The sequence below is a fragment of the Nicotiana sylvestris genome, chromosome 1 (genome assembly GCF_000393655.2).
Source record: "Nicotiana sylvestris chromosome 1, ASM39365v2, whole genome shotgun sequence".
NCBI classification, from domain to species: Eukaryota; Viridiplantae; Streptophyta; class Magnoliopsida; order Solanales; family Solanaceae; genus Nicotiana; species Nicotiana sylvestris.
In genome coordinates this window covers 105,326,477-105,354,207 of record NC_091057.1, presented here as the reverse complement: position 1 = coordinate 105,354,207, position 27,731 = coordinate 105,326,477, and the positions used below count along the sequence as shown (strand labels likewise).

The window sequence follows — 27,731 nt, the reverse complement described above, 5'->3', positions numbered from 1 at the left end:
AGGTGCCATAATACAGGGTTGAAGTAGTTGGTCAGAAGTAATGGACAATTTGTGGGCTTTTTTTGCACTTGTCCATGGAATTTATTTTAGGTAAAAATAGCACGGGTTAGCCAGTTTTTGGACCGGTAATTGAAAAACAGCAAGCGTTTGCAAAGTCAATAAAAAATAATCACTATTTTGCTGCAATACGGAAAGTTTCAGCATAATATACTGGAGATCGGTGCACCTGTGTATGAACTTCCAGTATATTATGCTGGATCGGTATATTATACTGGAATTCTAGTATAATATGCTGGAAGTCCAGTATAATATACTGGAGTTCCAGTATATTATGTTGGAATATTTTTCGGATTTTGAATAGTATTTTCGTTCAAATTTATAAAAATGACTAAATTTCATTTACTTTTGAAACCGTGGGTATTGACCAATTTGTCCCATTTATTTTATTTTATTAGGTTCAAAGATGGCACATGTTACATGAAACTAATATAGAAAAGAAAACTAGAAAAGCAATCTGAGGTTTGGCTCCTATTTAATGGTCACGTCAAATGTGAGCCGTTTTTGACAAGGAATCTGTGATTCTATCTCTTGCTATTATTATTCTGTGTATCGAATAAAAGATAAATACAACAACTTTACCAATAGAAAGAAAAATCGAAGCCAAACAGAAATATGCAGAGCTTCAAATCAGCAAGTATTTTGAGGCGCTTACTGCAGAATTCGCGCTTGGTTTCTCACTCCAGAAGCTTTTGCATTGTCTCTACCAATGCCCTTGTTGATGAATCCCAAAGCACTGTGAGTTCTGATTTTTTTTTAAAAAAAAAAAAATTGTCAATCCAATTTATGATTCATTATCAAAATTTCCATTTTGTTATAAAATATGAGTTTGCATTTTTTAGGTGTTAGTGGAGGGAAAAGCTTCTTCGAGAACAGCAATCCTTAACAGACCCCATGCGTTAAATGCTCTCAATTTTTCAGTTGTTAGTTTCCTGCCTTTTAAAGACCTTTACTTTTTGCTTCTGTTTTTGCCATTTTTGAAATCTACAGTGTGTACGCACAAGAAGATCATTTTTGAAATCTATTGCTCTCTTTTTTGGATTTTTTTTATTGATACCCACCAAGTAAAATCGTGTTTTAATTAATATCCAACCATCAAAATCGTGTTTTTATGCTGAATTGATTTTGTTTTGGCTTTGGGAATGAACCCTACATGACACTGGGGAATCTTGATATTCCAGTTGGTTGGCAATCTTAATTTCCACCTTGTATAATAAATAAAAACTCTGCATGATACTGTTGTTTAGGTGGGTAGGTTGCTAAAGCTGTACAAAAATTGGGAAGATGATCCTGATATTAGATTCGTGGTATTGAAGGTAATTTGTTAAGTAAATTATTGTTTGAATTTTTTTATGGCTTTTCCTATTGTTGTTCTTCTGGATTATCTTAAGGTGAAGTTACATATGTTAATCTACTGAGTAGTAACTCAGTTATTCTTTAACTTTGAAGGGAAGTGGCAAGGCATTTTCTGCTGGGGGTGACATTGTCACTATTTATAATTTGTTAAAACAAGGTATGTTGTGTCATTTTGACTGTTGTACTTCACGGCGAACTTGTTCATATTCTGCTATGTTGCAAGTGATACATGGTTAAAGGAATTTTAAATATTTAAACACTGTCGATAATTGTATTATTGGGGTGTGAAGAAGTTGTTTAGATGTGAATTATCTTAATTAAGCTATTTGTGCTGATAGCTGGATGTTCTGTTGTTTTCATTGAGTAGGGTATTGATATCTATTTATTTTTGGGAACAATTAAAACGTTTCTACTTCGTTTTAAAAACTGCAGCCGGCATCTTCATGCTACCAATTTACTATTACCTCAATTTTAATTTGATCTTCTCCATTCTTTGTGTAATATTTTTTGTATTGGATGGATGCAGGGAATCTTCAAGACTGTAAAGATTTTTGTTGGACAATAAATAACTTAGTATACGTTGTCGGCACACTCTTGAAGCCACATGTAAGTATCATTATTGTTCAAACATCAGATACTAAAAGAACTGTTGACTTGAATTTTCTTCTGTTTTCTGCCTCTTATATATGTATCAGGAACTTTTGTTGTATTTACTAAACCTTGATAGAGGCCAGCGTCTTATAAATTTTGTAGTTACATGTCTTTTATGTTGTGATCTAACTGTGCGTCTAGACTTCCGCATAATAAAATATGCTTCTGTAGTTGGAACCTAAGAATTTCTAAAAAATATATGTAAGTTCTATTAGATGTTGAATCAACATTTTCATCCTATATTCGCCATTGCTTATTGAAATTTCAACACCTTTGTACTTTATGCTGGCAGTTTTAAAGATACTCTTATAGAAATATCTGGATTTATCTTTTTCAAAATAAATATCTGGATTTATTAGAAGATCGCTTGTTCTGTTAATTGGATTCTCTCTCATCTTACTGTGACTAAGCTGCTGCAAAGACAGCATCTCGACAGTTAATTATACCAATCACTTCTTTCTGAATTAAAATGGTATTCAGAGAGGTTAGATGTGTCTTGCCAAAGTTTGATTGGATCTTATTCATAAACTTGAAATGGTAGCAACACTACTTTATCATGCTGGCTGCTATACAATCTTCATAACGATGCCTGTTGAGGAAAACATAATCAGTCACATTAACATTATGATTCATAAGCTTAAAGAACTTCCTTAGGACAAATGCAAATTTGATCCACTTATTCATAGATATTCAACTCCATTTTCTTAGTTCATCCATAGTTCTCTTGCTGCTGTGTTCTTTGACTTCTGAAATGAAAGATTTGGGATAAGCTGTTGTTGATGCTCAACAAAGTGGTCACCTGTTTAGACCTATAGTTTGTCTGTTCCTTTTTGCCCATGAAATAATATCTCCTCAATTTTGGAAGTTGTTTATTTTGTTAAAATCATGTGATCATTTTTGCTTTGACAAGATGCAGCCATAATGGTCTTTTCATTCTTTTATTAATCATAATATACGTCTTTTTTTAGTTCAGAAACCCGGTGTGCATTTATCAGTAGTTATCATCCATATTTCTTTGTATCTTTTTATCGATTAGAGCTTTTTGCGCACTTTCGGATTTGAGTTACTTCTCGCTCTCACCTCCTCAATTCCATGTTGAAGGAATTCAGTCATTGCATATTCAGTACTTGTCATACTTTTGTTGACATTAGCTGGTCCCTGGATGCGGTTCCCAAGTATAGATATTAATCCTCAGATGCCATATGCAGGTTGCTCTTTTGAATGGAATTACCATGGGTGGTGGGGCTGGCATCTCAATTCCTGGAACTTTCCGTGTTGCAACTGAGAAAACTGTATGGAAAAGATTAGTCATGCTTTATTTGTTTAAGCTTTTCATTTGTTGGTTCAGAATAACCTCTCCTACTTCAAGAACTGCTAGACTACATTGCTAAGTAATGTGAAGTTCCATTTGTGCTCATTCTTATATACAGCTTAGTGACTTCACATATCATGAATTTTCTGTTCTTTAAATCTTAATTATTTCTCTTCAGAGAGAAGTTCAAATCCTAGTGCTACAAACTTATTCAGCAAATTTTTCCTCTGCCCCTTCTCTTGCTTTTCCTTTATTGATAGTTTTGGCCTTATCAGTTATTATTATCTATTTATGAGTTCGTACCGAGTTAATTTGATAACATTCATCTTTTAATCTTCTTAAATTGAATGCTCTATATTGATGAAGTTTCTTTGTACCAATAAGTTAAATAGTAATTTTAATTGTATATTATCAATTCTTTTGACTTTTCGTGATGAAGCTTGTTTATTTCGGTTATATATGACTTATAACCACAGGCTTAGCGTTTAAAGTGCTGAAAACATTAAGATATCTTGGTCTTACTGAAATGCTATAACCTGATTTTAAATTACTCAAGAACTAAAGGAATGTGCAGGAAATAAAAATTTTATCGAACTTAATAGTCAAAGAGGTCTATCAAATTTGGCCGGTGCACGAGGTGATAGTTTAGGTGTTTCAAGTGCTGTTAGATCGATTTTTCACCGTTCTTACAAGGGTATTGGGTCTTGTATCAATGTAGGTTTTTGCCACACCAGAAACATTGATCGGTTACCATCCCGATGCTGGGGCGTCATTTTACCTTTCACACCTCCCTGGTTATTTGGGTATATTCGTTTGCTGATCTCATGCTGTGGTTTGGATCCATCAGTAACTTCTATCATGTCATGTAGCTGATCGTCTTTGATGATGAATTATCTAGTTGGAAACTACTTTTCTGATCCCCGCGCCCTCTCTCTCTCTCTCTCTCTCTACACACACACACACACACACACTTCCCCGATCTCCTCTTCTCTGGGGAGATGCGCATCTTCTATGGGGAAAAAATAAGCATGTCATATCTGGACGTTTCCCTTCTTATATGCTTGTTATCAAAATATTTGTACTAACGTGATTTTCTTTTTACTTCATCTTATTTTTCCCTAACTCATTGGGAAGTAAGCATGTGTTCCTCCTCCTGTTTCATGTATTTTGGAGATTATGACTTTGAATTCTACCTATGTTCAGAATTTTTCTGGACTGCCTTTTTTTTTTTTTAAATTTAACTTCATACGGTGATGTTAATATGTGGTTCTATCTATTTAATATTTAGCTTTAAATGGTGGCGGACTAAAATTAGTGGGTTACAAGCCTTTTTTTTTGTAGATAACTGATAACTCATGCTAGATCATGTAGCACTGCATTTACATGGCTGACTCTTTGATGACTTCATATTCTATGGCATATAAATGTTAAGCAACCTGATGCACGCATGTCAGCTCATGTAAACCCTATCTATCTTATGCTATACTAGTTTGTGGTTCAAGTGGAATATGTTTTTAGTATGCTGCCTCTCTCTGTGTCTCTCATCTGTTTGGACATTTGCTACTGCGTAAATGAAAGAAAAAATCAGCATGGAAGAAAGCTATTTAAATGTTTTCAATTTGCAGGAGAGTACCTGGCCCTAACTGGAGACAAGATCAATGGAGCAGAAATGATATCCTGTGGGCTTGCTACTCACTACTTGCACAGTGCAGTAAGTCTACTACCTTTGCTTAATTTGCTTTGCACCTAGGTACCGATAGCCTACTTAGGTTATTTGACTATTGCTCTGAAAACTTCTTCTCTGCCTTCTCCACTCCTCTCAGAAGCTTCCCTTAATTGAGGAACAACTTGGTAAATTGATGACTGATGATCCTTCAGTGATTGAAAGATCTCTTGAAAATTGTGGAGAGATTGTCCATCCAGATCCAACAAGTGTACTTCACAGGTACCTGTCATCCTTGCTAAATATGGAAATTGGAATGTCCATAAATATATTAGTTCCTGCTACAGTTTGAAAGGGGGTGGACTGATACATATTACCGTTTAATGTTAAGGGCTGCTTTTGGATTTGAAACACCTTTTCTAGTTGTTAACCAAACATATATACCACAACAGTCAGCGGATTCCCTACCTACATCTTCGGGGAATCCCGTTCACGTTTCTTATAGAACATCGAAAGAATCCCTTGGCTAATTGAAATCATAAGTGGACACGCTGCAGCCTTGCTTCAATATTTTACCTGCTGTTGGAAAGCAAGTTACAGGTTTAATTGGATGAGACACTTGCCCTCATTTCATAACATTTTTCATACTACTCAAAAAGAAAGAATTGCAAATCAATCTCTTACTTTCTTCTTCGAGGAATCAAATTGGTAATTTTTGGTAAATTGTTTAATTCAGTAAACACAAAATCCTGCAATTAGCTCTTCATATTTAGCTTCACTTAGATTTGTAAGTGGCGAAATTGTTTTTTCCATTATAGAGAAACTGGTAGTGGCACCATCTTTTCCTTTATAAAATACATCAACTAGTGGAACAAACTTCAGCTCTCTAAAACTTCACACTACATTCTTAAAACTTTGTGGTTCATGATAATTTTTGTCATAGTTTCACATGTATCTTTTGGTTTTTGTATTTAGTCTTGTTCTTTAACCTTTTGTTTTTGTAAAAATAAATTCTTATCAAGTTTGTGTGATCTTGCTTGCAGATCAATGTGTATTTGATAGCTTAATCTAATCCATCTTTTCTCTTTCTTTAGGATTGAAACTCTCAATAAATGTTTCAGCCATGACACAGTCGAAGAAATTATTGATGCTTTGGTGAGCATATAGTTCCTCTGAGTGTGTAACTTGTTTCCCAAATATACTGAAAAGGTCTCTGAAAGATACAAAATTCTGATGTTAATTGATTTTAATTTGCTTAATATCTCTAGTGAGAAAAGAAAGAACAGGGATTAAACATGTGGTATTCAGAAGGTGGAAGCCTCGCCAACATACCATCTTCGACTCCAGTAACAAGATACGATCATATTAGTGGAGGACGAAGTAAGTCTTTATAGGATAGCACATCTTAATTCACTAGCCTGGGGTGTGAAGGCTATTACCTGGTAAGAAACTCGATCGGATGGGCGTACAATCAAAGTGTCGCCAGTAGAAACATTATTCTTTTCTATAACGGTGGTGTGGGCCAATTTGCTCGCACCTCGACTATTCCAACAGGTACTTGCTATCTACCAAATTTTAGGCAGATAGGAAGAAATCACCTAGCCTTTCTGTCTCTGACTCTCTCCGACTCTTTGCTAGATTTGAAACCTAGTCTCCCGTGTTTTTCACCGGCTTCATTGACTATTTGGCTACAGTCTACCCCCTTAGGTGCCAGTGGAAACATATTTTAGTTGATCAATGCAATAATGTTCAGCATCGGATTGCTTTGCTTTTAATACCTCGGCCATCACAAGTTGCCACTATTTGAAAAATCTGAAACAATGCAATGATCATTGCTCAGCATACTCTTTGTTTGCTCCTTGAGGTTCAAAAAGTACCTATAGGTCCTGGGGCTGTTGTCACACTAACTTATATCTATCATTCTTTGGGCAAAGCATATTGTGGAGATTCTAACATCACGTATAAATTGCAAAGAGAAGCCTTTAAGTGCTGCACTTTGTTGCACCATAGTACAAGCTGAGTCATTGCGTTTGCATCTACGACCTCTGGGTGCTCTTTCGAGCGAGATGGATTTTCTCTTGTTTTTAAAATACTGACAGTAAAGTATTTAAGTAAACATATAAAGTCTGCTACATGTGTGGAAGTTTTTAAGGACAGGTGTGATTACATTTTTAAAAAGAAATTTAAATGTTGCCAGGAAAGTGAGGCAGCCAAGAAGCAAGATGCATGGTGTGTTTCAACATTGCGAAAACTACAAGAAACAGCCCCACTGAGCTTGAAGGTTTCACTGAGATCTGTAAGTTTCTCTAGATAGAATGTTCTCCTTTTCCCTTCTGCCACCAGGGCATTGTGACATGACCTTCCAATAATGCTTCTGATCAGATACGCGAAGGCAGACATCAGACTCTGGACCAGTGTCTAATTCGTGAGTATCGAATGTCAGTACAAGCTTTCTCTGGACAAATAACTAATGACTTCTGTGAGGTAATATATGCTGCTAAAAAAAGTCTCAGTACTAAATTCCACAGATGATCATCACAGTGTACTAATATCTTCCTATCAGGGGGTTCGTGCACGGCTTGTGGATAGAGATTTTGCACCTAAGGTAAATCAATATTATTGCGAACTAATATGCTATTTTTATGAATTATGAGCCCCTTCCTGGAGGAATTTTCCTAAGAGTCAACTTTAACCTTAGAGAGCGTTTCTTGATTTATGTTAAAACGTGCAGTGGGATCCTCCAAGCTTGGATAAAGTAACAGATGACATGGTAGATCAGTATTTTTCTCGGCTAACAGCATTTGAGCCTGAACTGGAGCTACCTACACAGCAACGTGAAGCATTTACATAATTTTTGGGTGGGGCAACTTCTCAACTCTGAAGCTACCAGAAGAATAGGAAAAGGGGAAAGAAAATCTGTGAATATCATTTATTTTTCTTTACAGAATAAACATTGAGCAGTTAAGTCTTGATATGGTCGCATTTGCAAATCTCTTTTCCATACATATCTGCTAAAGCAAGAAAGAGTAATATGGTGCACAAGAATGACACTTTGGGAAGTCAAATTGATGACAAACATATCTTTTTAGTAACAAAAAAACAGAACTTTTAGCTGGTAGGCCGTGGGTATAAGCCCTCCCTATTCCAACTTTAGTAGAGGAATGATTGCTTATTTTTGTCTCGCTTTTTACTCTTTTTTCTTTCTTAGAATATTCTTCAAGAATTTAACTTATATATACTATATAATTGATTTTTACACTATCAGAGCACTTTAACTCATTTACGATATTACCAAATTAGGTTTGTTCTAAAAAGTTGCATTACTTTTCACTAGGTCATTTAACCTAGTGGTATTACATAAAAACATACAAGAAAACACATGTAAAGTTCCGTGGTACTAAAATAACCTTCTTGATGTTTATAACGCACCAAGAAAAAGAAGCAAAACTGGAAATTATGCCCACTTTCTTAACCTACATCAATGCAAACTTCAGTAGTAACTTCTATAAAGATACGGGTGGCGCTGAAATCAAACTCTGAATTGATACAGCCACAGACGCCCTCCGAGTGTCCTAGAATTTAATTGAAAGACCCATAGTTGGGATACCTAACCTTCAACTAGAATTTAGTTTGCCTTCGATCAGTGTTTTGACAGATGCAAAATCATTTTCTTTCGAGGCTTCAATACAGTCTAAGCAGACTGCTTCACCAATGGAACTACTAAAATTGGAGAGCTTGAGTGGGCACGCGCGCGCACACAGAGAGAGAGAGAGGAGTCAGTAAAATCAATGCACTGTAATTCTTTTCAAGGGGGATACACAACTTACACGTATATAAAAAATAATTATTTGTCTTATTCAGCTTATCAAAATTGATAGACCAGTTCTGGTCCGAATGATTTCACAACATGCCCACCCAAGGGGACAAAAATTTATAAAAATTATTAGAGACGATGTAAGTGTAGAAGCTTCTTCAAAGGCAAACCATATAATCAACTCTCTTTGCTGGCCTTGTATGTGTTAACCAGTTGTGTTTGCACATCACTTGAAACAGGTGCATGCTCTTTATATTCCATTGTAAATTCACCTTTTCCCTGCATGAAACAAAAAATGATCGGGTATATCAATGGCTTTCACTAAGCAAAGAGAGCATGGATTAGTACCACAAATTTCCACACTATGCATTGTACGGATATTTTGGATTGGAAGGAAAAGAAAAATAATGAGACTAGGCAAAAAAGAGAAGAAAACAAAGTCAAAGTTAGAGGAGAGGAGTAAACTTAGTTTTTTTATTGAATATAAAGAATGTTGGTCGCTGACTCACATCACATTAGCACCTTAATGACATATTTTTCACATTAGTAATCTTTTTGGCATTACAAAAGCTTCATCAGAACGTGTTTACTTATTTTAGGTTTTCACCCACTTTAGGATGAAAACAAAATTAACACTCTCTCCTGCCTTCATTTCACTCCCTACGATCAATACAAAAGCTAAAAAATTTGAAATCACCTCTGTCCTTTCTCTCCCTTTATTTGATAAAAGTGTGTGTTGAGGAAATGGAAACAAAATTACTAACCTGTGTCATTGATCGTAGGGACGTTGAGTACCCAAACATGTTGTTGAGCGGGACCTGAGAAACAAAGAGTATTGCCTCAGCAAACAGAAGACAAATGATTTACTCATGTCATAATACTTTCAGAATAAATGCATACTGTTCCAAGGCTGAAAAGAATGAATTTTGAGAAGAACCCTTAGAAGCCATGTAAATTAGCAATTATTATATCTCAGTTTCAAAGCAGCAAACATGTGCAAGTAACATGCTCTTGAAGTTTCATGAATCTACAAGACAACAAGTTCTCATAACTTTGCATCTTCCTTGCCAGTAAACTGATCTGTTTCAGACACTGTTTGCTTAAGGTATTAATTATTAGATAGATACACTAACAAATAAGCATGATGCATCTTTCTCACACAACTTTCACACAAATACTAGAATGCTACAATAAATATCATGCGGTGCAGAGTATTCTTTTTCACCAAGGGTAAGCCAGAGATTCAGCCGATCACCAACTTGTTCTGGTGTTGCCCTTGGTAAAAAAACAACAATAAGCAAAAAGTATTGCCTTAGGTATTAAAAACCTTTTACCCCCGGGGCTTTAGTTCTGTCTCACACAACTTTGTCACACAAATACTAGAATGCTACAATAAATATCATTCGGTGCAGAGTATTCTTTTTCACCAAGGGTAAGCCAGAGATTCAGCCGATCACCAACTTGTTCTGGTGTTGCCCTTGGTCAAAAGACAACAATAAGCAAAAAATATTGCCTTAGGTATTGACTTAGTACAAGCCGGGATGTGTCGTAGACACACGTAACTAGTTTAAAACCTGGTTGTTGCACCAAGTATGGTATTCAAGTGGAAAGGCTGGAGAGATGCCCATTATCCACCGAATTCCAAAGCTAAACTAAATGATTTCTCGACCACAAAATTATAAAAAGGTATTTCACATTTTTCAAGGAAGCTGAGCATAACAATGTAACATGTGGGCCCATTTGGACAAATACTTGGTTGAAGTTGAAAAACAAGTACTTGAAGTTGAAGTTGAAAAAAGGTATTTGGAAGTTGAAATAGTGCTTGGACATGAATTGCACTTGAAAACAGTTTGCATCTTACGAGTGAAAACCATTGTTTCACTTTAAATACTCCTCAAACCAGATTCTCTATTTCAAGTAGAAGTTGAATAATGAACAAAATTTTAAAACAAACATTGAATTGCAAATAATAAATTATTTACGTCCAAAAGCCTATGTAAGACCCAAAAGCACTGATGAACAGGGAATTGGGAGTTTATAATTCCTCGTGAGGTTTAGTATTTCTTCTTACAGAAAGGAGAAACCCATCAAACATAAATAGCATAAGCAAGATGATGGTTCTGCAACTTATATGCACAACCCATAAATTGTTGCGATATCCAAACTTTTTGTAACAACTGTGGAGATTCAAAAATTGCAAGAGTATTTGTAGAGGTAAGCAAAGAGCAAACTGGCATAAGAAAAAACAGAGGCATGGTCAACTGAAGTTTCTCAATTGTAGTAGCACTAAACTGGCAGAAAGGTAGAGAATATAACAGTAAAGAGCAGCTCGAATGAAATCTGAACAGTAGGTAAAAAAGAAAGATGTCAACCCCAATAATAAAAGTTAACATACAATGATTAAGTTTCACACACATGCCACTATGATATGCATTACGGCCATTTTTCAGCCACTTTTTTACCTAAAAAAGGCATGAACGATTGATTGCTGGACCTGTGTTCGGAAGTGGATTTTTACAATCACATAAAGCCATCCAAACAGAACAAAGAAAGAGGGGACGGAGAACATGATTATAAGCAGCAATATATACTGACAGCAAGAGGCACCAGAAATCAATTCAAAATACAGCTGAAGAAAATACAGCTTAAAGAGCAAAGAAAGATAAACATACATGGGCAGTAATTACAGAGTCATCTCCTTCCTGGTCATTGCCGATTATGACACCTTTCCTCCTTTGATATTAAGAAAACAAGAAAAATGAAGAGCTTGGTTAGAAAAGCATAAATCAGTTTCTCAAATCTTAATAACATACTCCCAGAAAGAAGTTCACTAACTTATTTATATCCCCAGTAACAGTGCCCTGAAATTCTGTTGGCACTTTCATTTCCACCAGCATCACAGGTTCCAATATGATAGGCTTTGCTGCAGCATAACACTGTTTTGCAATCAAATTAGCGATACACAATGAGGAAACGGTAAAATTACTGCAAGCATACACAACTTCGGTAAGGCTCACCAAGCTGAGAAAAGAGAGAAAGGGCAGGAAGTTGGAGGTACAAGCAAGCATAAGAGTAATTGTCTACCGATCAGCTGGATGAATGTGTTACCTGTCTAAAAGCATAAATGGAAGCTAATTTGAACGCAAGTTCACTTGAATCAACAGCATGTGAGTTACCATCCGTCAAAACAACACGGATATTTTCAACTGGATGACCAATCAGAGAACCCCTGGAACACAGAAAGATCCAGATTTGAAATCGATCAAAAACATGTAAAGGGAACTAGGCAAGCATGTCATGAGAAGATCTCCACTGAATCTTGAATTGACTAAGCTTTGATAGTTCCTAAGCAATTACATAATACAGTACCGCCTAGATCCTTAACTTGAAGAAAAGCAATTACATAATACAGTACCGGCTAGATTCTTAACTTGAAGGAAAGCAGCAGACATATCCAAGAATCTCCAGGCAAGTCATAGTTGAAATTAGAAAAGCATACTTACGAATTGGCAGCCTCCCTGAAACCCTTTTCAATTGCAGGGACGAAGTTTGATGGTATAGCTTGACCAACAAGCATGTTGTCAAATTCAAACTTACTGCTCGACCCTTGTTCGAGAGGTTCAACATACCTGTAGAAACAAAGCATTGAGGAAACATGAATATCAAAAATGCCACAAAATGAACAACAAAAATATAATCAGCTAACTCCCCCTCCCTAACCAACTCTCTCAGGTTCAACAAACATACTCTTGGTTGTGCCAGATTTAAGTTTTTTTAGGCCAGATTTAATGGAGAGGGAATGTAGAACTACTCCACGTGGTTAAACCTTATCTATTATACAAGCCCAAGACAATAGTCTTTCTTTTTTTGAATTGATAACTTTTGTATATATTAATAACATCAGTACATAGGTTGTACTGAAAACCAAATTTACAAGTAGATGTTAAGTAGATGCTGGTGTGCAACCTAGCAAGATCCTAGTATGTCTACGATTGTCAATGTATCTTCTGTGTAAATCTGTTTACACCAAAAACAAAAAAGAAGAATACAATTGAGTTTGATCTTCTGTACTGGGTTGTTTCTATCTTCGAAACATCTATCATTCCTTTCCCTCCAAACTGTCCACCAGATACAAGCCGGGACAGTCCTCCATCTATCTCTGTTAGTTGCTTCAGCACCAGCTTCTTCCCAACTATAAAGAACTTCATTAATGAAATACCCCTAAGACTAATAAAGATTTTCCATAGTTGGTCTGTTATCTTGCAATGTAGAAATAAATGGCTAACAGTCTCAGCGTTTTCCCCACATAGGAAACATCTTGAACACAGAGAAATTCCTCTTTTTATAAGATTATCCTGGGTTAATACAGCCTCCTTTGCTAATAGCCAAGAGAAACATGCTACCTTATATGGAATCTTTGTTCTCCATATATGCTTCCATGGCCAAGCATCTATCTGAAGATCATTTTGATTCAAAATCTTATATGCATCCTTCACCTGATAGACCCCTCTGTTGTGCATCTACCACCAAAGTGAATCCACCCCTTCCTGTAATTCTTTAAATGCTTCCAGCTCTTTGTAGAGGTCAGCTAATCTTATTATCTCCCAGTCATTCAGCTGTCTTCTAAGAGTGAGTTCTCATCCTTGATAATTCCACATATCAGCTACTGTCCTATGTTGGTTTTGTGCCAAACCAAACATATCAGGGTATCTTTCCTTTAGGCTTCCATGTCCCAACCAATTATCATTCCAGAATGATGTATTCATTCCGTTGTTCACTCTTATGGAAGAGTGAATCTTCATTATAGGCCAAAGTTCTCTGATGGATTTCCCCACACTAACTCCATATGATGTGCTGACTTTGTTTGACACCCAGTTATTTTCCTCACCGTACTTAGCTTTGATCACTTTGCTCCATAAAGTTTGAGGTTCTTGAGAATATTTCCATAGCCATTTCATTCTAAGAGCCTTGCTTTGATTCTTCAAATTTCTTATTCCTAAACCACCCTGTTTTTTGGCCATTGTGAGGGTCTTCCATTTAACTAAATGGAAGACCTTTTTCTCCTTATTCCCTTGCCAAAGGAAGAATCTTCGAAGTTTGTCTAGTCTCTGTATGATTCCAGCAGGAATTGGGAAAAAGACATCATGTAAGTAGGAAGTGAGTCTAATACTGAGTTGATTAAAACTAGTCTGCCCCCCATTGCTAGGTATTGCGATTTCCATCTTGACAGTTTCTCACACTTTTCAATGACTAAATTCCAGATCTCTTTGGATTTGGATCTTGCTCCAAGAGGCATCCCAAGGTATACAGTTGGTAGGGACCCTACTTCTCCTCCCATTGTCTGTGCCAGTTGCTCCATGTTATTAACTTCATTAATGGGATAAATATGGTTCTTTCTCCAGTTGATGTGTAGTCCCGAAATTCCCTCAAATAAGACCAAGATGATCATTAGAAACCTAAGTTGCTCCTCTTCAGCGTCACAGAAGACTAGTGTATCACCGGCATATTGAAGATGTGTGATCTCTAGAATGCTTGCCCCATTCCTGTGAACCTCGAAACATTTAACTCATCCATTGACTTTGGTCGTTTTAATCATGTTGTTGTCCTTCCATGGCTATAATGAATAGAAAGGGAGATAAAGGATCACCTTGTCTTAGACCTCTATGTGCATGGAAGAAACCTTCAGGAGATCCATTTATGAGAATGGAGAATGTAACAGTAGATATGCAAAATTTCATCCAAACGATCCATTTTTGCCCAAAACCCATTTGTTCTAACAATTTCAGTAGAAAGCTCCAGTTGACATGATCATAAGCCTTCTCAATATCTAGTTTGCATAGGATTCCGAGTTCTTTCTTTTTGATTCTTGAATCCACAACTTCATTAGCAATCAATGTGAGCACGTGATTTTGACAATCAACACTACATCTATTATTTGTCTTCCTTTGATGAAAGCCATTTGTTGAGCATCTACTAGCTTTCCTACCACCCTCTTAAGTCTTTCAGTCAAAACTTTTGAGAGCAGTTTGTAGAAACTCCCTATCAGACTGATTGGCATGAAATCGCTCAATTCTTTCGCACCTATCTTCTTTGGAATCAAAGCTATATATGTTGCATTGAAGCTTTCTCAAACATCTCCTAGGAATGGAAGTTGTTGAAGGCCTCCATGATGTCATGCTTCAAAATATCCCAGCACTTAATGAAAAAACTCATTGTGTATCCATTTGGACCTGGGGCCTTGTCAGTTGCACACATCTTCAAACAGCTCAGGACTTTTTGTTCCTCAAATTTACTCTGTAAAGACTTTCTCTGATTCAGAGATTTTTGGACTGTTTTCGAAATTGACTGTCGGTCTCCACTCTACAGGTTCCGAGTATAACCCCTTGTAGAATTCAATGATCACATTCTTTATTCTGTATGGCTCTTCTACTGCTTCATCTTGAATCATTAGTTGATCAATATTGTTGTTCTCTTGTGTGCATTGGCAGTACGATGGAAAAACTTTGTATTCCTATCCCCTTCTTTGAGCCACAAAGCTCTTGATTTTTGTCTCCATGCACTTTCTTCATTCTTGAGGTGATCCTCAAACTCCATGAGGGTAGCTGCCTTCCTCACTGATTCCTCCTCTGTCAGAGCTCTTAATTGTTGTGTTGCCTCAAAACCTGCCAATTGACTCAGCAATTTTGATTTTTGCAATCCCAGATTTCCTTTACAACTTTTGCTCCATTCTTTTAGCTTGCCTTTGAGAGCTTTTAATTTGCAAGCTAAAATATAGTCTGGTCTTCCTGAAAATTCAAAAGATGTCCACCAGTTTCTAATTCTGTCATTAAAACCTTCCACGTTCAACCACCAATTTTCAAACTTAAAGTATGATTTAGCTTGTTCCCAGGCACCACAGCATAGAGTCACTGGTGAATGATCAGAAATCAGCCTTTGTTGGAGAGTTTGCTTGATATTTCTGAAGCTTTCATCCCATTCTTCTGAAATGAGAAATCTATCAATTCCGGAAGCGGTTGTATGATTATCCCCTTTAAACCAAGTATAGTAGCCTCCTTCGAGTTGAAGATGTATCAACTCCATGTCCTCTATAAAATCCGAGAATTCCACCATCTCTCTGGACCTCCTCGAGCATTCCCGTTTTTCAGAATGGTACCTTGTGACGTTGAAATCACCACAAACTACCCAAGGGCCTTCCATCAATCCCCTCACTACACCAATTTCTCTCCATACTGTTCTTCTTTCTATTCTGCAATTTGGAGCATACACTCCTGTTATATGACATTGAAAATTCTGTAAAAGAGTCTCGAACTTGCATGTCAAAGTGTATGCACCAGTCTGTAACACCTCCCCTTTCCATACTCTGCAATCCCATAGTAACAAAATCCCCCCTCTCGTAACGCTAGCTTCTAAACATGCGTACCTCACCCATCTCCCACCCCAAATTTGATTAACTATTTCCTTGATATCCCCCTCCACTTATCTCCTGCATACAGATATTATCTGCCTTCCAATTCAGCACTTGACTTTTTATGATCTCCCTTTTCTTCTTGTCATTTAATCCCCTTACATTCCATGAAATTAAATTGATCTTCATATTGCAATAATAGATAGATCTCTTCCCCTACTCCTTTTCCCATCACTCCTGAATTTGACATCAAAGGAGGCTAATCCTTTTAATTCCAGTGAGCCTTTGAACCTTTGTTTCTTCACCTCCATCTCTGTCTACACTCTTCTAACTTGTCTGCAGCTGTCAATTTGCATTAGTAACTCCAATGCTTCTTCTTCATGGCCTTGAAAATCTACTCCAAACATTTTCCCCAGTTTGATCATATTTTGATGGACCCACAGTGTTGCATCCATCTCTTTATCCATTACTGGATTGTGTTGTTGTACTGATATAGGAGTAACCTCCTCGATTTCCCAATCTTGGATAGAGTTGAAGTGCTTTAACTGTTGTTGGTGCTCTAATGCATTTTCAACTTGATCTTCCCCCATCTTTTTGTTTATGGTATGCTCCCCTGCCTTCTGTCCTAGTATTCCTATCTCTGCTTCACCTTCTGGCTGATCGCAACTCATATGTGTTGCCTGTGGCATAATTTCAAGGTTTGCAATGGGAATTAGACCCCCTAGATTGGATCCTTCGACTTTCAAGTAAGAGGTGCACCCCAGTTCCTCAATATAAAGCGTCAGCCTAATTTCATCAGTGGCCTCACACGAGAGATCATTAAAAATGACTTGTGCAGCCAAATCAGACTCATTTGATTTCAGCTCATTATTCGTCACATTAATGCACAGATTTGTCGAACTTGGACCTTGCATATGTTGCACCCGTGCCTTTCCCTTATTATTATTTTGCAATATGGTGCATCCCACTTGGTCGCCCATGTTTCTCTCCGCTCCAAAGCTATGTGTGTTTTCCGACGACTTCAGCTCAAATCTTGCCTGTTTTTCAGCCCAGATTGGGATGAAAAATTTGATCCCTTCTCTTTCAATCCCAATCTCATTAGGAATCTTTCTGTTGTCACCAACAATTTGAATTCTAGCCCACTTAAGGTGATTTTTTAGATCAGTTTCTTCTTCAGTAGCTATCCATCCCCCACAGAGATCTCCTATTTCTTTGAAGATCTTTTGTGACCACAGATGTAAGGGAATCTCCATGGCTCTGATCCAGCATGTTTCCACAATTTGAGAGTTTGGAATGCATCCAGCAGTGTAGTTCTACCATTCCATATGAAGCTTGAACTTTTTCCATCTCCAATCTCCTTGCAGAATCTGCTCAGCCATGTATCTGTTCGAAAACTCAAATAGAAACATGTTGCCAGTCATTTCATACATGTTGACTCCATATGCTTTGTTCCATGAAGCAGTAGCACATCGCCTTATGTCTGCTAAAGTGGGTCTCTCAGTGATTCCTTTCCCAAAATACCCAATAATGCATCTTTTTAGTAAACTTGTGTCCTCCGCTCCTGGAGGTTCCAAAACAGAGATATCTCCATTGTTTGTACTGACATTTGCCTCTTGAAAGGTATTGGATTGTCATTTACTCTCCTTAACTGCTTTGTCATAAGGATAGTTATCCATAGTGTTTCTGGGTGGTACTGTGGTATTCAGCTTGGGGGCATGATAGATGAATCTTTCTATCTTAGCTGCTATGTCTTTCCAGCATGCGTTCAAAGCTAACTCTGGGATTATAATAACTGACCTCCCCTCTCCCTTTAGTGACAGAATACTCATACATCTTCCTTGAGCGTTAAATTTCCTAGTGCAGAAATGTTCTGTCATTTGGTCCTTATACTTCCATCTCTTCACTAAATTCTTTTGATCTGTCGAGGATTCTTTAAGCACAAAGCAAATTCATTCCATTGTCTTTCTACCCATGGATAAGCGTCTTATCATGTTGCGGCTTCTCTCCACCCATTCAAACCATATATCTTTGTTGGAGTTCCATCTGGTGATGTCAAAAGATTTGAATCTGGCGTTGAAGTATATCCTGTTGTCTCCCATAATGTACTAACCCGCTGCTCAGGTTATGAAAATTACAGAGGGTGTTTGGTAGTAATCACAGTGGGTGAATACTAATTCCGAAGGAGATGCTTGGCTCCGTTGAGAGGCTCCCCGTAATGGTATTCTGCTTGAGAAGAAGAAGAGAGAATTTTGTTTTGCAACTGAATGAAAAATGATTGAAAAAAGGCCGGAGAAAAGCTTCACTTCGCCGGAGAAAACTAAAAGTGGTCGGAATCTAGATCTGCAAGGAAGGGTTTGGTCGGAACAGGGTGATGAAAAGGCCGTCCTGAAGAAAAAAGTTGAAAAGTTGCCTGAATTAGGCTCACGCGCCGGCGCGTGGGGGAGTGCTCGCCGACGCTTGGCCACGCGTGGCGGCGCGTGGGAGATCTGATGTCGGAGCTGTTTGCAGGGGTAGGCTCGCATCACCAGTGGCTCTCCGATGGTGTTTGTATGAACTCAGAATTCAAGGTTCTTAGGCTCCTCGGGGAGTATGCCTGAGAGCAGATTTTTAGTACTGTTGCAAGTGTCCAAAAGCTACTTACAGCATCAATAAAAATTTGTGAACAGCCCAAGACAATAGTCTATGCACGGGGATCTGTAATTGAGCCACCAACTGTAAGCATCTAAATTACTATATAAGCAGGGCAGGGTTTTTTTTTTTTTTTTTTTGGGGGGGGGGGGGGACTTAGTTTAAGTTATAAGATTTAGAGTACTCTGCCAGGGGCTGCAACTGGCTCACGTCTAGATATTAGCAGAAAAGGATGCTAGCTGGAAAGGTATAGGAAATTTGGAAATCACATTACTAGCATTAGTCCTCTCTATTCGACTTGCCCTTCCTTTAATTAATGGTAATTATTTAGAGGCCCTTATAAGTTGCACATAACAAGCAAATAAGCCCAATAGAAAAAAAAGGGACTAACCAAAATGACATATACATCTATACTTACCCAATTACTCTACCATATTGACCTTGCCCACCACTTTGCTTCTTGTGTAGATAATCAAAATCTGCTCTCTTGGTGATGGTTTCCCTGAAGTTTACACGAGGCTTTCCAACCTGAGCTTCAACCTTAACAAACACAGAGAAAGTAAGAAAAGGATCAAACAAATGATGATGCACGACGAAAATAACTATAATCAAACAAATGATGATGCACGACAAAAATAACCATCTGTGAAAAAGAGGATGAACCTTATATTCCCTTCGGATGCGCTCAACATATATGTCCAGATGCAGCTCCCCCATGCCAGATATGATTGTCTGCTCAGGAAACCATTGAGACATTGAGAGACTCACTCCATAAGATCGACAATTCCCATAACATTCTAAATATGGAGCCCACATGTGGGGTAAACAAAACATACCTCACCACTCTCAGCATCTAAACCCACACGGAATGTAGGATCCTCCCTCTGAAAGCGATTTAAAGCTTTTGAGAACTGCCAACCAAAAAGAGACAACAATTATAATAGGCTCAAAAAACAATGGCATAGAGTGCGCACCTTGTAGATCCAACAGAACAACAGGTTCTAGCATGAGCACTCACTTGACCACCAGAGTCTTTAGAAACCGGTGAAACAGCTAATGACATCACTGGTTCAGGGACATTCATAGAAGTCATGGTGTATTTAACTGATCCATCAGTAAAAGTATCCCCTGCAAATGGATCAGAACTAAGCATCAGAATACATCACAAAGAAAAGATATATGCTTCTTCTCACTAAGTCATCTAAGGATAGAATAAGATGTTACCTGAAGCACAATCTACACCAAACACAGCAACTATCTGCCCAGCATGAGCCTCTTGGATATCCTATGTTGAGTTGACATACATTTCTAAAAGATAAGAAAGATGGCCAATTGGGAAATACCGATAATCCAGGCAAAAGATTCATTTTGTCCCCTACTAAAATCTATTTAAATTTCCTCCAAGGTTCATTCAATTAAAGAGTAACACAAATATATATTGTCCAACATAGTCAGATAAAATGAATTTAGTCAAGAAGTCAAAAGCACAAGGCGTGGCTGACAAACCTCCATCTCATTTGAATGCATTCTGACCAGACGAGGAACCTACAAAAGAAATTCAGTTGAACCTGGGATTAGAACAGCAGAATAACAAATAAGACTAATTTTTCTAATAGTATGCAATAACAGCAAGCATATTCTCCACGTAAATAAATCACACGTACACGATTGAGTGGATGACTCGAACAAAGACATAGGTTATGTTGGTATCTATATCACAAAGTAGAGAACAGGTTTTTTCAGATATTTTTCCCCTTGCATAAGGTCCTTACAACAAATCTTAACTTCTAACTTCCTTTTGAACTCCCTCCCATCAACCAGCCGCAAAATCAAAGGAGCTTTTATTCTCGGGGTATGTAGATACTTATCAAAAAAACCGGGTATGCCAATCCACCGTATTCATGTACCTTTTTTAATAAGGGTCTACGAATACGGTGAATCGACATACCCGAAATTTTCTTTTGATAAGTATCTATATATACCTATTCATAAGTTTGTATCAACGAAGTCTTTTTTCCACAAGTAATTTTTTGCAATTCCACATCTTCTTTAACCTGATACCTTTGGACAGGCCATATTCTCAACCCACCTGTGGCTTGCTACCTGGACAAACTCTCCTTTCCTTTTTTTTGTGCTAATAGATGATTCTTATAAAGGGCGACTGACACGCATAAGGAATAACCAGCATCCCAGTGAAAGCCAATGGAATGAGTTAGCGAACAAGTGAAGCAGAAACAAGTTTTTTTTTTCGAATAAGCAGAAATAACATTTGTTGAATAGAATATAACAAGAAAGCATTATCAATTCAGAGAGGCTGGAAATGTTCAGAGAAGAGTACACTTCACAGGAACTGACCAGAAAACCAAGAAAAAGCAGGGTGTCTCATAAACCTGTGAATTTGGTAAACACGGCAACCATGAAAACCTCCAAAAAAAATTATAGAGTTACAAAGCAGCCTCAATCCAAACTAGTTCGGATCGGCTATCAATATAAAAAAATATCAATACCAGTAGACACCAAACAAATTCAAGTGGTGAAACTATAAAACAAATATACACTTCAGATTTATAGAGATCATTGTGAGTATGTATATAAAATTGATTTGACATGCTTAAAATCACCATAAGGTCAAAGGCAATGCATTCAGATGCTAAACTGACATGAGATATTTTGGCTCAAAATGATTGATTCTATATCAGAAAGATGAGTTCAATTGAGCTCACCTTAATCCTCTTCCCGGTGTTCACGTTGATTATAAAGTCGCCCTTCCGGATGACACCTTCATAGATTCTTTGATGGAAGATTATGTCAAATTGTGTGTTCTTGCTAAGTGCACATACAGAGAAATAGTTACACAAGAAATAAGTTTATATACCTTAAATAGGTCAATTGACCAAAACGCCCTTCCTCTAATTTAAATGCCAAGGCAACCAGAGGGCCAGTGGGGCTTCCGGTTAATGTAACCTAGCAACAAATTAGCACAAAAAGACGTTAGTCTCTACATCTGTACATGGAGGAAAGGAAAAAGTAGGAACTCAATCAAAAGAATTATCCACTAACCTTCTCTTCATTCTTTGTTTGATCCAGAGCATAGTTGCTAACTTCAACTGGACAAGGCAAATAATTGAGAACACCATCAAGAAGTGTTTGAACTCCCTGTTTAGCACAAAATAACAGAAAGTACAGATGTAAAATTGCAACCACTGAAGCGTAAGGGAATTATACATTTAAGGAAGAAACGGGTTGTTGTACATGATAGGTAAACATAGTGAGGAAAAAAGGCAATAAAATGCAGCAAATGGTCACTTTCCTTAGGATACGACAACACGTGTCTTTGAATGGATGAAATTAAAGGCAGGTCGAAATTGTTAATTGAAAATCAAGAACAGAATCGAGCATTAAATTGTGCCAAATCAAGCATCAGCAGAGAAAAGATAGCCAAGCAACACCAGGAATTTTAGAACGGCAAGCAGGCAAGAACAAGATATACGCCAATATAGGATTAAAAAAACCATGAACAAGGAGAATTTTTTTTACCACTAAACAAGTAGTCAAATGCAAGAGTGCATTAAGGAGAGAGTACTGTTTGCCTCACAGCTGTAATCATTAAGGATTCAGTCTCGAGAAGAGTATAACATGGTCACAGCTAGTCAGAATCTCAGTTGATATTAATTTTCAATTTGACGAGGTTGACCCAAACAAAACGAAGCGGTCAGTAATTTCTAGAAGAAAAATTACACCACTGACCTCCTGGCGTTTACAGTGGGAAAAAATAATAATAATTAAGGTAAAACTTATGCAACTTAGGTGTTCTACACTTAAAAAAAGCCATATAGCCATTATCAATTTCAGATCAAAATTCTCCATTCCATATTAAGTTAATCAGTGAACAAAACAGCACCTTGTTCTTGAAAGCACTGCCCATAAAAAAAGGAACAAACTTCCGTGCTATTGTCGCTCTCCTTATGGCTGCCTGGAGAACACAGAAAGAAAATTATAAATAGGTAAGGGAAGAATAGATGTCCCCAAGAGCTTAGGATTACTTAGATAAGGTCAATACTCAAAGATCCAGCAGCAGTACATTATCATATCAATACCAAGTACTGCAATATTTGTTGTATTAATTATAGACATTAATGTAGGTTAAACACTTTGATATAGTACATGTTAAAAGATAAGGTTTAGCATATAGTCGCATAAAAATCTGTTCGCAACCAATTGACCTAGTTGTGGTAAATAACCCTGTCCACCCCAAAAGCATCTCAACTCCAGTCCCATGCTCACATATTTAACATGGTACAGAAAAGAACATTATGCTAAAAAAGGAGGTATGCTTTCAAACTATCACCAAATCTCCGTCATTGTGCTTGCTCATTTGAAAACCTACCTAGCATTCAACTGCTATAGTTCCAAGATCTACAATGACCACGTTAAGCGGCAGGAAACAGTCACTTTTAATTCTATCCCCGACATGATCACCGAAGCTTGCAAGTTTCGTTTAACAATTGAAATTAGGTATTTACCTACCACCCATTACATCTATCAAAATCTACTACTTTGAAAAGAAACATTTGTGTCTTAAACAGAATGTAGACTTCTCAAAGCAACAACTCAAAAGTACCCCACAAGAAGGTTGTTATTTCCTTATAAACAAGGTAGAATAATTGCGTGCAGACCTCAAGCTCAGCAGATGATATAGGCTCATCATTCAGAAATGCTTCAGCAAGCTTATCATCAACCTCAGAAACTGCTTCAATTAGCTCTCGCCGCTTCTCAGAAGCAATTGCTTCCATATTAGCAGGAATATCTTCTGTGACAATCTTCTCACTGCAAAAGCCAAAAATGAATATGACCAAGTAGAGCAATGTACCAATCATATCTAACCAAACATGTTTTAGCTCGAGACGGACCCACTGGAACCATGGAAATAGTAAGCTTTCAACTGCACAAGATCAATAAGACCCTTGAAGTCATCTTCCAACCCAATTGGAACTTGCACAGCAGCGCTATGGTGCCGAAGTTTTGATCTTGCCTGTGTGAAAAGGAAACAGAACAAGTATAAGAGATTGTCTTCAAAATTTCAATGTGCTAGACTGTTATTCAGAATTCACATAACAAAGTTCTAGAGGAAAGCAGCAAAGTAAGAGATAATATCAATGATAACAAGATGCTGAGCAGCATATAAGAAAAAAGCATTTTAATAGAGGTCCATAACAATAATAAGTGCTCCCTGCCAAAGAATCAGGCAAACACACACAAAAAAGTAAAAGGTAGCAGTGAATCAAGTAGCAGATGTTTATAACAAAGACAATACTTTCTGAACCCCAACCTAACTGTCCAACTTTTTATATTGAGAGATATAAAGGAATTCAGTTAACAGAAGAACTATGATGATGATCTTTAGCACGAACGCTGCATGAACACACTGGCTTCCCCGCCTTAAATGTTTTCTAGAGGTCTACTGATTTGGCACTCAAATAAATTTATTCATGTTTAGTTCCTTCACGCATGATGACAATGAACTTCACTGCTTGCGATTTCTCTGAAATACCAGACAACAAGAGAAATGTCGCCTGGCAGCAAGCAACAAATTAAAGAGCAACAAAATTTAACTTATTTAAAAGGAAAATAAGCTTTGAATCAAATTTTAGAAATGTAATAGCCCTTCAATGATGCATAGCTGACCTGGTTAAGAACTTTCCATGGGTCTGCCCCCATCCGATCAAGTTTATTAATAAAAGCAAGTCTTGGGACTTCATATCTTCTCATTTGCCTATCTACAGTGATAGACTGACTTTGGACACCACCAACACTACAAAGGACAAGAATGGCTCCATCAAGAACACGCAAGGCTCTTTCCACCTCAATCGTGAAATCAACATGACCTGGTGTGTCAATTATGTTCACCTGCAACAAGCAGAAATTAAAAACTGGATCCACAAATCTACCAAAAAAAATTTCTACTAACCAAACAACTGACGATTATTACAATCTCAGAAAAGAGAAAACATTTGCATGCAATATTATGCTAATCTTTCCTAGTGATAACCCAAGAAAAGAAATAGGAAACGGAAGCTACAATAATGTTTCACGTATCTGGTTGGATCAGTCACGCTTAGCTCAATAAACTAAGCACCCAACAAGAATCTCTTGTGAACCAGTCCTGATAATTTCATTTTTGTCCGTTTTGTTTGACTTGCCTCGTTAATAGGATATCAATAAAGAATAAAACTAATATATTTTTACTATTCCTTTATCAAAAAATTGATAAGGGATAAAACAATCTCATTCTAACCCTTGTTGAATAGAAAATAAAAAATTTCTCTCTTTTTGTTTTTCCCTGTCCAAAATAATAAAGGATCTATCACTAACGGCTGGAAAATCAAACTTTCATATAACCGACATTTATTCCATGGCTGCTCTATGTTCTTTATATAGAGCACAAATGTCGAATAAAAACCTACTATGATTCGGTTGATTATGTACTTCAGCAAGATTATCCCTTTAACTGAAATGTGGAGAAAGGAAAGCAGAGAACTGATTCTTGGAAATACTAGAAAGGAATAGGCATGACAAATCATTTTCCAGCAGACCACACAAAATGCTCTAAGCATATTCTTCACATTGCTTTGTATTCACCAGCAGCTACAACAACAATAACAAAAATATGACGGGAAATCAATTTTCCTCACATTTTCTTCATTTACCTCCATATAATCTGCAGGTGATAACACCAACCAGCACTAATAGATTGAAAGTTCCATTTACCATTGGGATTGGTCTAAATTGCAGTAGGAATAACCCTAATGTAAAACTTGCCACCTCTAGAGGATTCAACATGCGTCTTCTACAGTTTAAAAATTGATCCGATGACCAGCTATTTGAAAACACAGATTATATTACATTGTCATAATCTGAAGTCCAACATCTAAGAAATTTCTCTCTAATGAGGGCAACAAAAGGTGGGCTCAGTCCAAGCAATTTATGTAACATGGACCACTTCAATTTTGTTTTTATGTCAGTGCATGAATCTCATAGTAGCCACGATTAGTACTCCAAAGAAGGAAATCGAAAGTCTCACTAATGTCTTGTGGAGAAAACGAAATTTTTGGTTAAAACTGATCACTGAAGCAACTGGGAAAATAGTGAGTCTCTAGGCCATCTCGGGTTGACTAAAAGAAATGGGTTAATGATATCCATAAAACGAGGCCCAGATATCTCCATCAGCTCTATAACTTTACCAAATCCGTTTGGCCATAAAAAAGATTCCTTTTTTCGAAAAAGAAAAACTTTTTTTCGGAATGAGCCTTTGGCCATGAAAATTTCAATTTTTCACTTAGAAGTTGAATTTCGGAATTTGAAAAACTCCAAAAAACTGTTTTTCAAAATTTTCACTTCAAAGCACTTACAAAAAGTCAAAACAACTCTAAATTGTAATAATGTCCAAACACATCTCTAATTTTCAAATACCATTTTCAACTTGAAAAAAAAAATCACTTTTTTCGGAATTTCACAATTCTCCTCCCTCCCTCAGAAATGTACTTTCAATACTTCTCGACAGTCAAGAAAGTCTAGACAGAAATTTTAAGATCAATGAATCAAACTTGCAATTAGAGAATGATAAATAATACTATTACTGGAGTCATTCATAGATCACAAGATGCACCCTTCAGCTACTCTTAGCCATTCAGCTTCGATAAATCAACCATTTACCAAATTTCAAAAAAATTCTTGTTCAACCACATTTCCCTGTTCTAATCAATTTCTGGCAAGAAAATAAACAAATCAAAATAATTAGTAAAAACTTTTAAAGGTGAAAAAGAATGTATTTTTTTAATACCTGATAGTCTTTCCAAGTGCAGTAAGTAGCAGCAGACTGAATAGTAATCCCTTTTTCTCTTTCTAAATCCATGGAATCCATCTTTGCACCAACTCCATCTTTACCTCTAACTTCATGGATCTCATGGATCCGACCCGTATAAAACAGTACCCGCTCCGTCAATGTGGTCTTACCGGAGTCAATATGAGCTGAAATTCCAATATTCCGTACTTTTTCAAGAGACTCTCTCCATGCCGCCTCTTTCTCGTCTCTCACTCTGGCGGTGGCAGTGCTGGAGGCGGCGTAGTGGAGGAGCTGGAAGTTTCCGGCCAATAAAGCGGCGATAGGGGATTGAGGTGGGTGTTGAAGATTCAACGGCGTTGTCCTTTTGGTGGAGGAGCAGATATTGTAGAGTAGGCGCGTCGTAGAGGATCTAGCTGACCGAGCCATTGGGGGTTTAGGGTTTTGCCAAAACCCTGCTGGAAATTTTGCTCCTGTGAAGAAGAAAGGTACGGAGGTTTTTTCCTTAATGCTGTTCTGAAGAATAAAAACGGGCTGGAATATCTTTTCTAACTGAGATAAAGAAGGTTAGATTGAAAATTTATCTCACAAGCGTATACAATATCAAATCAATAAATGTATTATTTTCTTACATAAAATTTTCTTTCTTGACTATGATTAATTAAATTTACGATTTTTAGAAATATTTTTTAGTATCTATTCACATATCTTTGCTACTATTTCACTATTTCAGTGACTTTGAGATTGTTGTTACTATCTTTCAAACCAATTTATTAGTACTACTTGTTTCTACTATTTTTTTTTCTTGACCCAACAGCATTTCCACGGTAGGATTAAGACTTTTGTATACACTAACCTCCCCAGATCTCTTTTGTGAAATTTTACTGAGTTGTTATTGTTGTTGTCATTCATAACATTTTGAAAAATAACATACTACAAATATATAATTAAACAATTTAAAATTCATACCAAATTATGAGGATCGAGTCACTAAGATACATGATC

At 37.0% G+C, this 27,731-nt stretch overlaps 2 protein-coding genes across 3 annotated transcripts; one reads left to right on the top strand and one right to left on the bottom strand.

The window, feature by feature from the left end:
* Positions 1-479: 479 nt before the first annotated feature.
* LOC104245917 (3-hydroxyisobutyryl-CoA hydrolase-like protein 1, mitochondrial) lies at positions 480-8,011 on the top strand. Of its 2 annotated transcripts, XM_009801624.2 has the most exons (14): positions 480-795; positions 900-980; positions 1,305-1,373; positions 1,507-1,570; positions 1,940-2,019; positions 3,273-3,356; positions 4,095-4,179; positions 5,002-5,087; positions 5,200-5,321; positions 6,134-6,194; positions 7,237-7,335; positions 7,422-7,523; positions 7,603-7,644; positions 7,771-8,011. In XM_009801624.2, exons 1-14 carry the CDS (start codon positions 673-675, stop codon positions 7,888-7,890), a joined length of 1,218 nt encoding a protein of 405 aa, XP_009799926.1. In that variant the 5' UTR covers positions 480-672; the 3' UTR covers positions 7,891-8,011. The 2 variants fall into 2 exon arrangements, with proteins under 2 accessions (XP_009799926.1, XP_070022589.1); XM_070166488.1 differs by lacking the exon at positions 900-980 and having other exon boundaries at positions 581-795.
* Positions 8,012-8,819: 808 nt separating this feature from the next.
* LOC104245916 (elongation factor G-2, mitochondrial) lies at positions 8,820-27,270 on the bottom strand. Its single transcript, XM_009801620.2, has 20 exons — positions 26,727-27,270; positions 24,572-24,793; positions 23,797-23,918; positions 23,563-23,713; positions 22,788-22,859; positions 21,947-22,042; positions 21,762-21,850; positions 21,610-21,676; positions 20,393-20,431; positions 20,111-20,171; positions 19,905-20,014; positions 19,723-19,797; positions 19,550-19,618; positions 19,305-19,426; positions 12,357-12,482; positions 11,962-12,082; positions 11,689-11,789; positions 11,526-11,586; positions 9,618-9,671; positions 8,820-9,132 (listed from the first exon to the last, which is right to left on the bottom strand). Exons 1-20 carry the CDS (start codon positions 27,153-27,155, stop codon positions 9,031-9,033), a joined length of 2,289 nt encoding a protein of 762 aa, XP_009799922.1. The 5' UTR covers positions 27,156-27,270; the 3' UTR covers positions 8,820-9,030.
* Between the last annotated feature and the right edge of the window lie 461 nt (positions 27,271-27,731).

Excerpts from the sequence above, each read along its gene's own strand:
- LOC104245917 (XM_009801624.2), top strand. The coding sequence starts at position 673 with ATGCAGAGCTTCAAATCAGCAAGTATTTTGAGGCGCTTACTGCAGAAT. Across the intron at positions 3,357-4,094 it reads GTGTTGCAACTGAGAAAACT|GTTTTTGCCACACCAGAAAC; the intron begins GTATGGAAAAGA and ends GTATCAATGTAG. Across the intron at positions 6,195-7,236 it reads AAGAAATTATTGATGCTTTG|GAAAGTGAGGCAGCCAAGAA; the intron begins GTGAGCATATAG and ends AAATGTTGCCAG.
- LOC104245916 (XM_009801620.2), bottom strand. The coding sequence starts at position 27,155 with ATGGCTCGGTCAGCTAGATCCTCTACGACGCGCCTACTCTACAATATC. Across the intron at positions 22,043-22,787 it reads GCAGTGCTTTCAAGAACAAG|GGAGTTCAAACACTTCTTGA; the intron begins GTGCTGTTTTGT and ends TGTGCTAAACAG. Across the intron at positions 9,672-11,525 it reads ACTCTGTAATTACTGCCCAT|GTCCCGCTCAACAACATGTT; the intron begins GTATGTTTATCT and ends TTTGTTTCTCAG.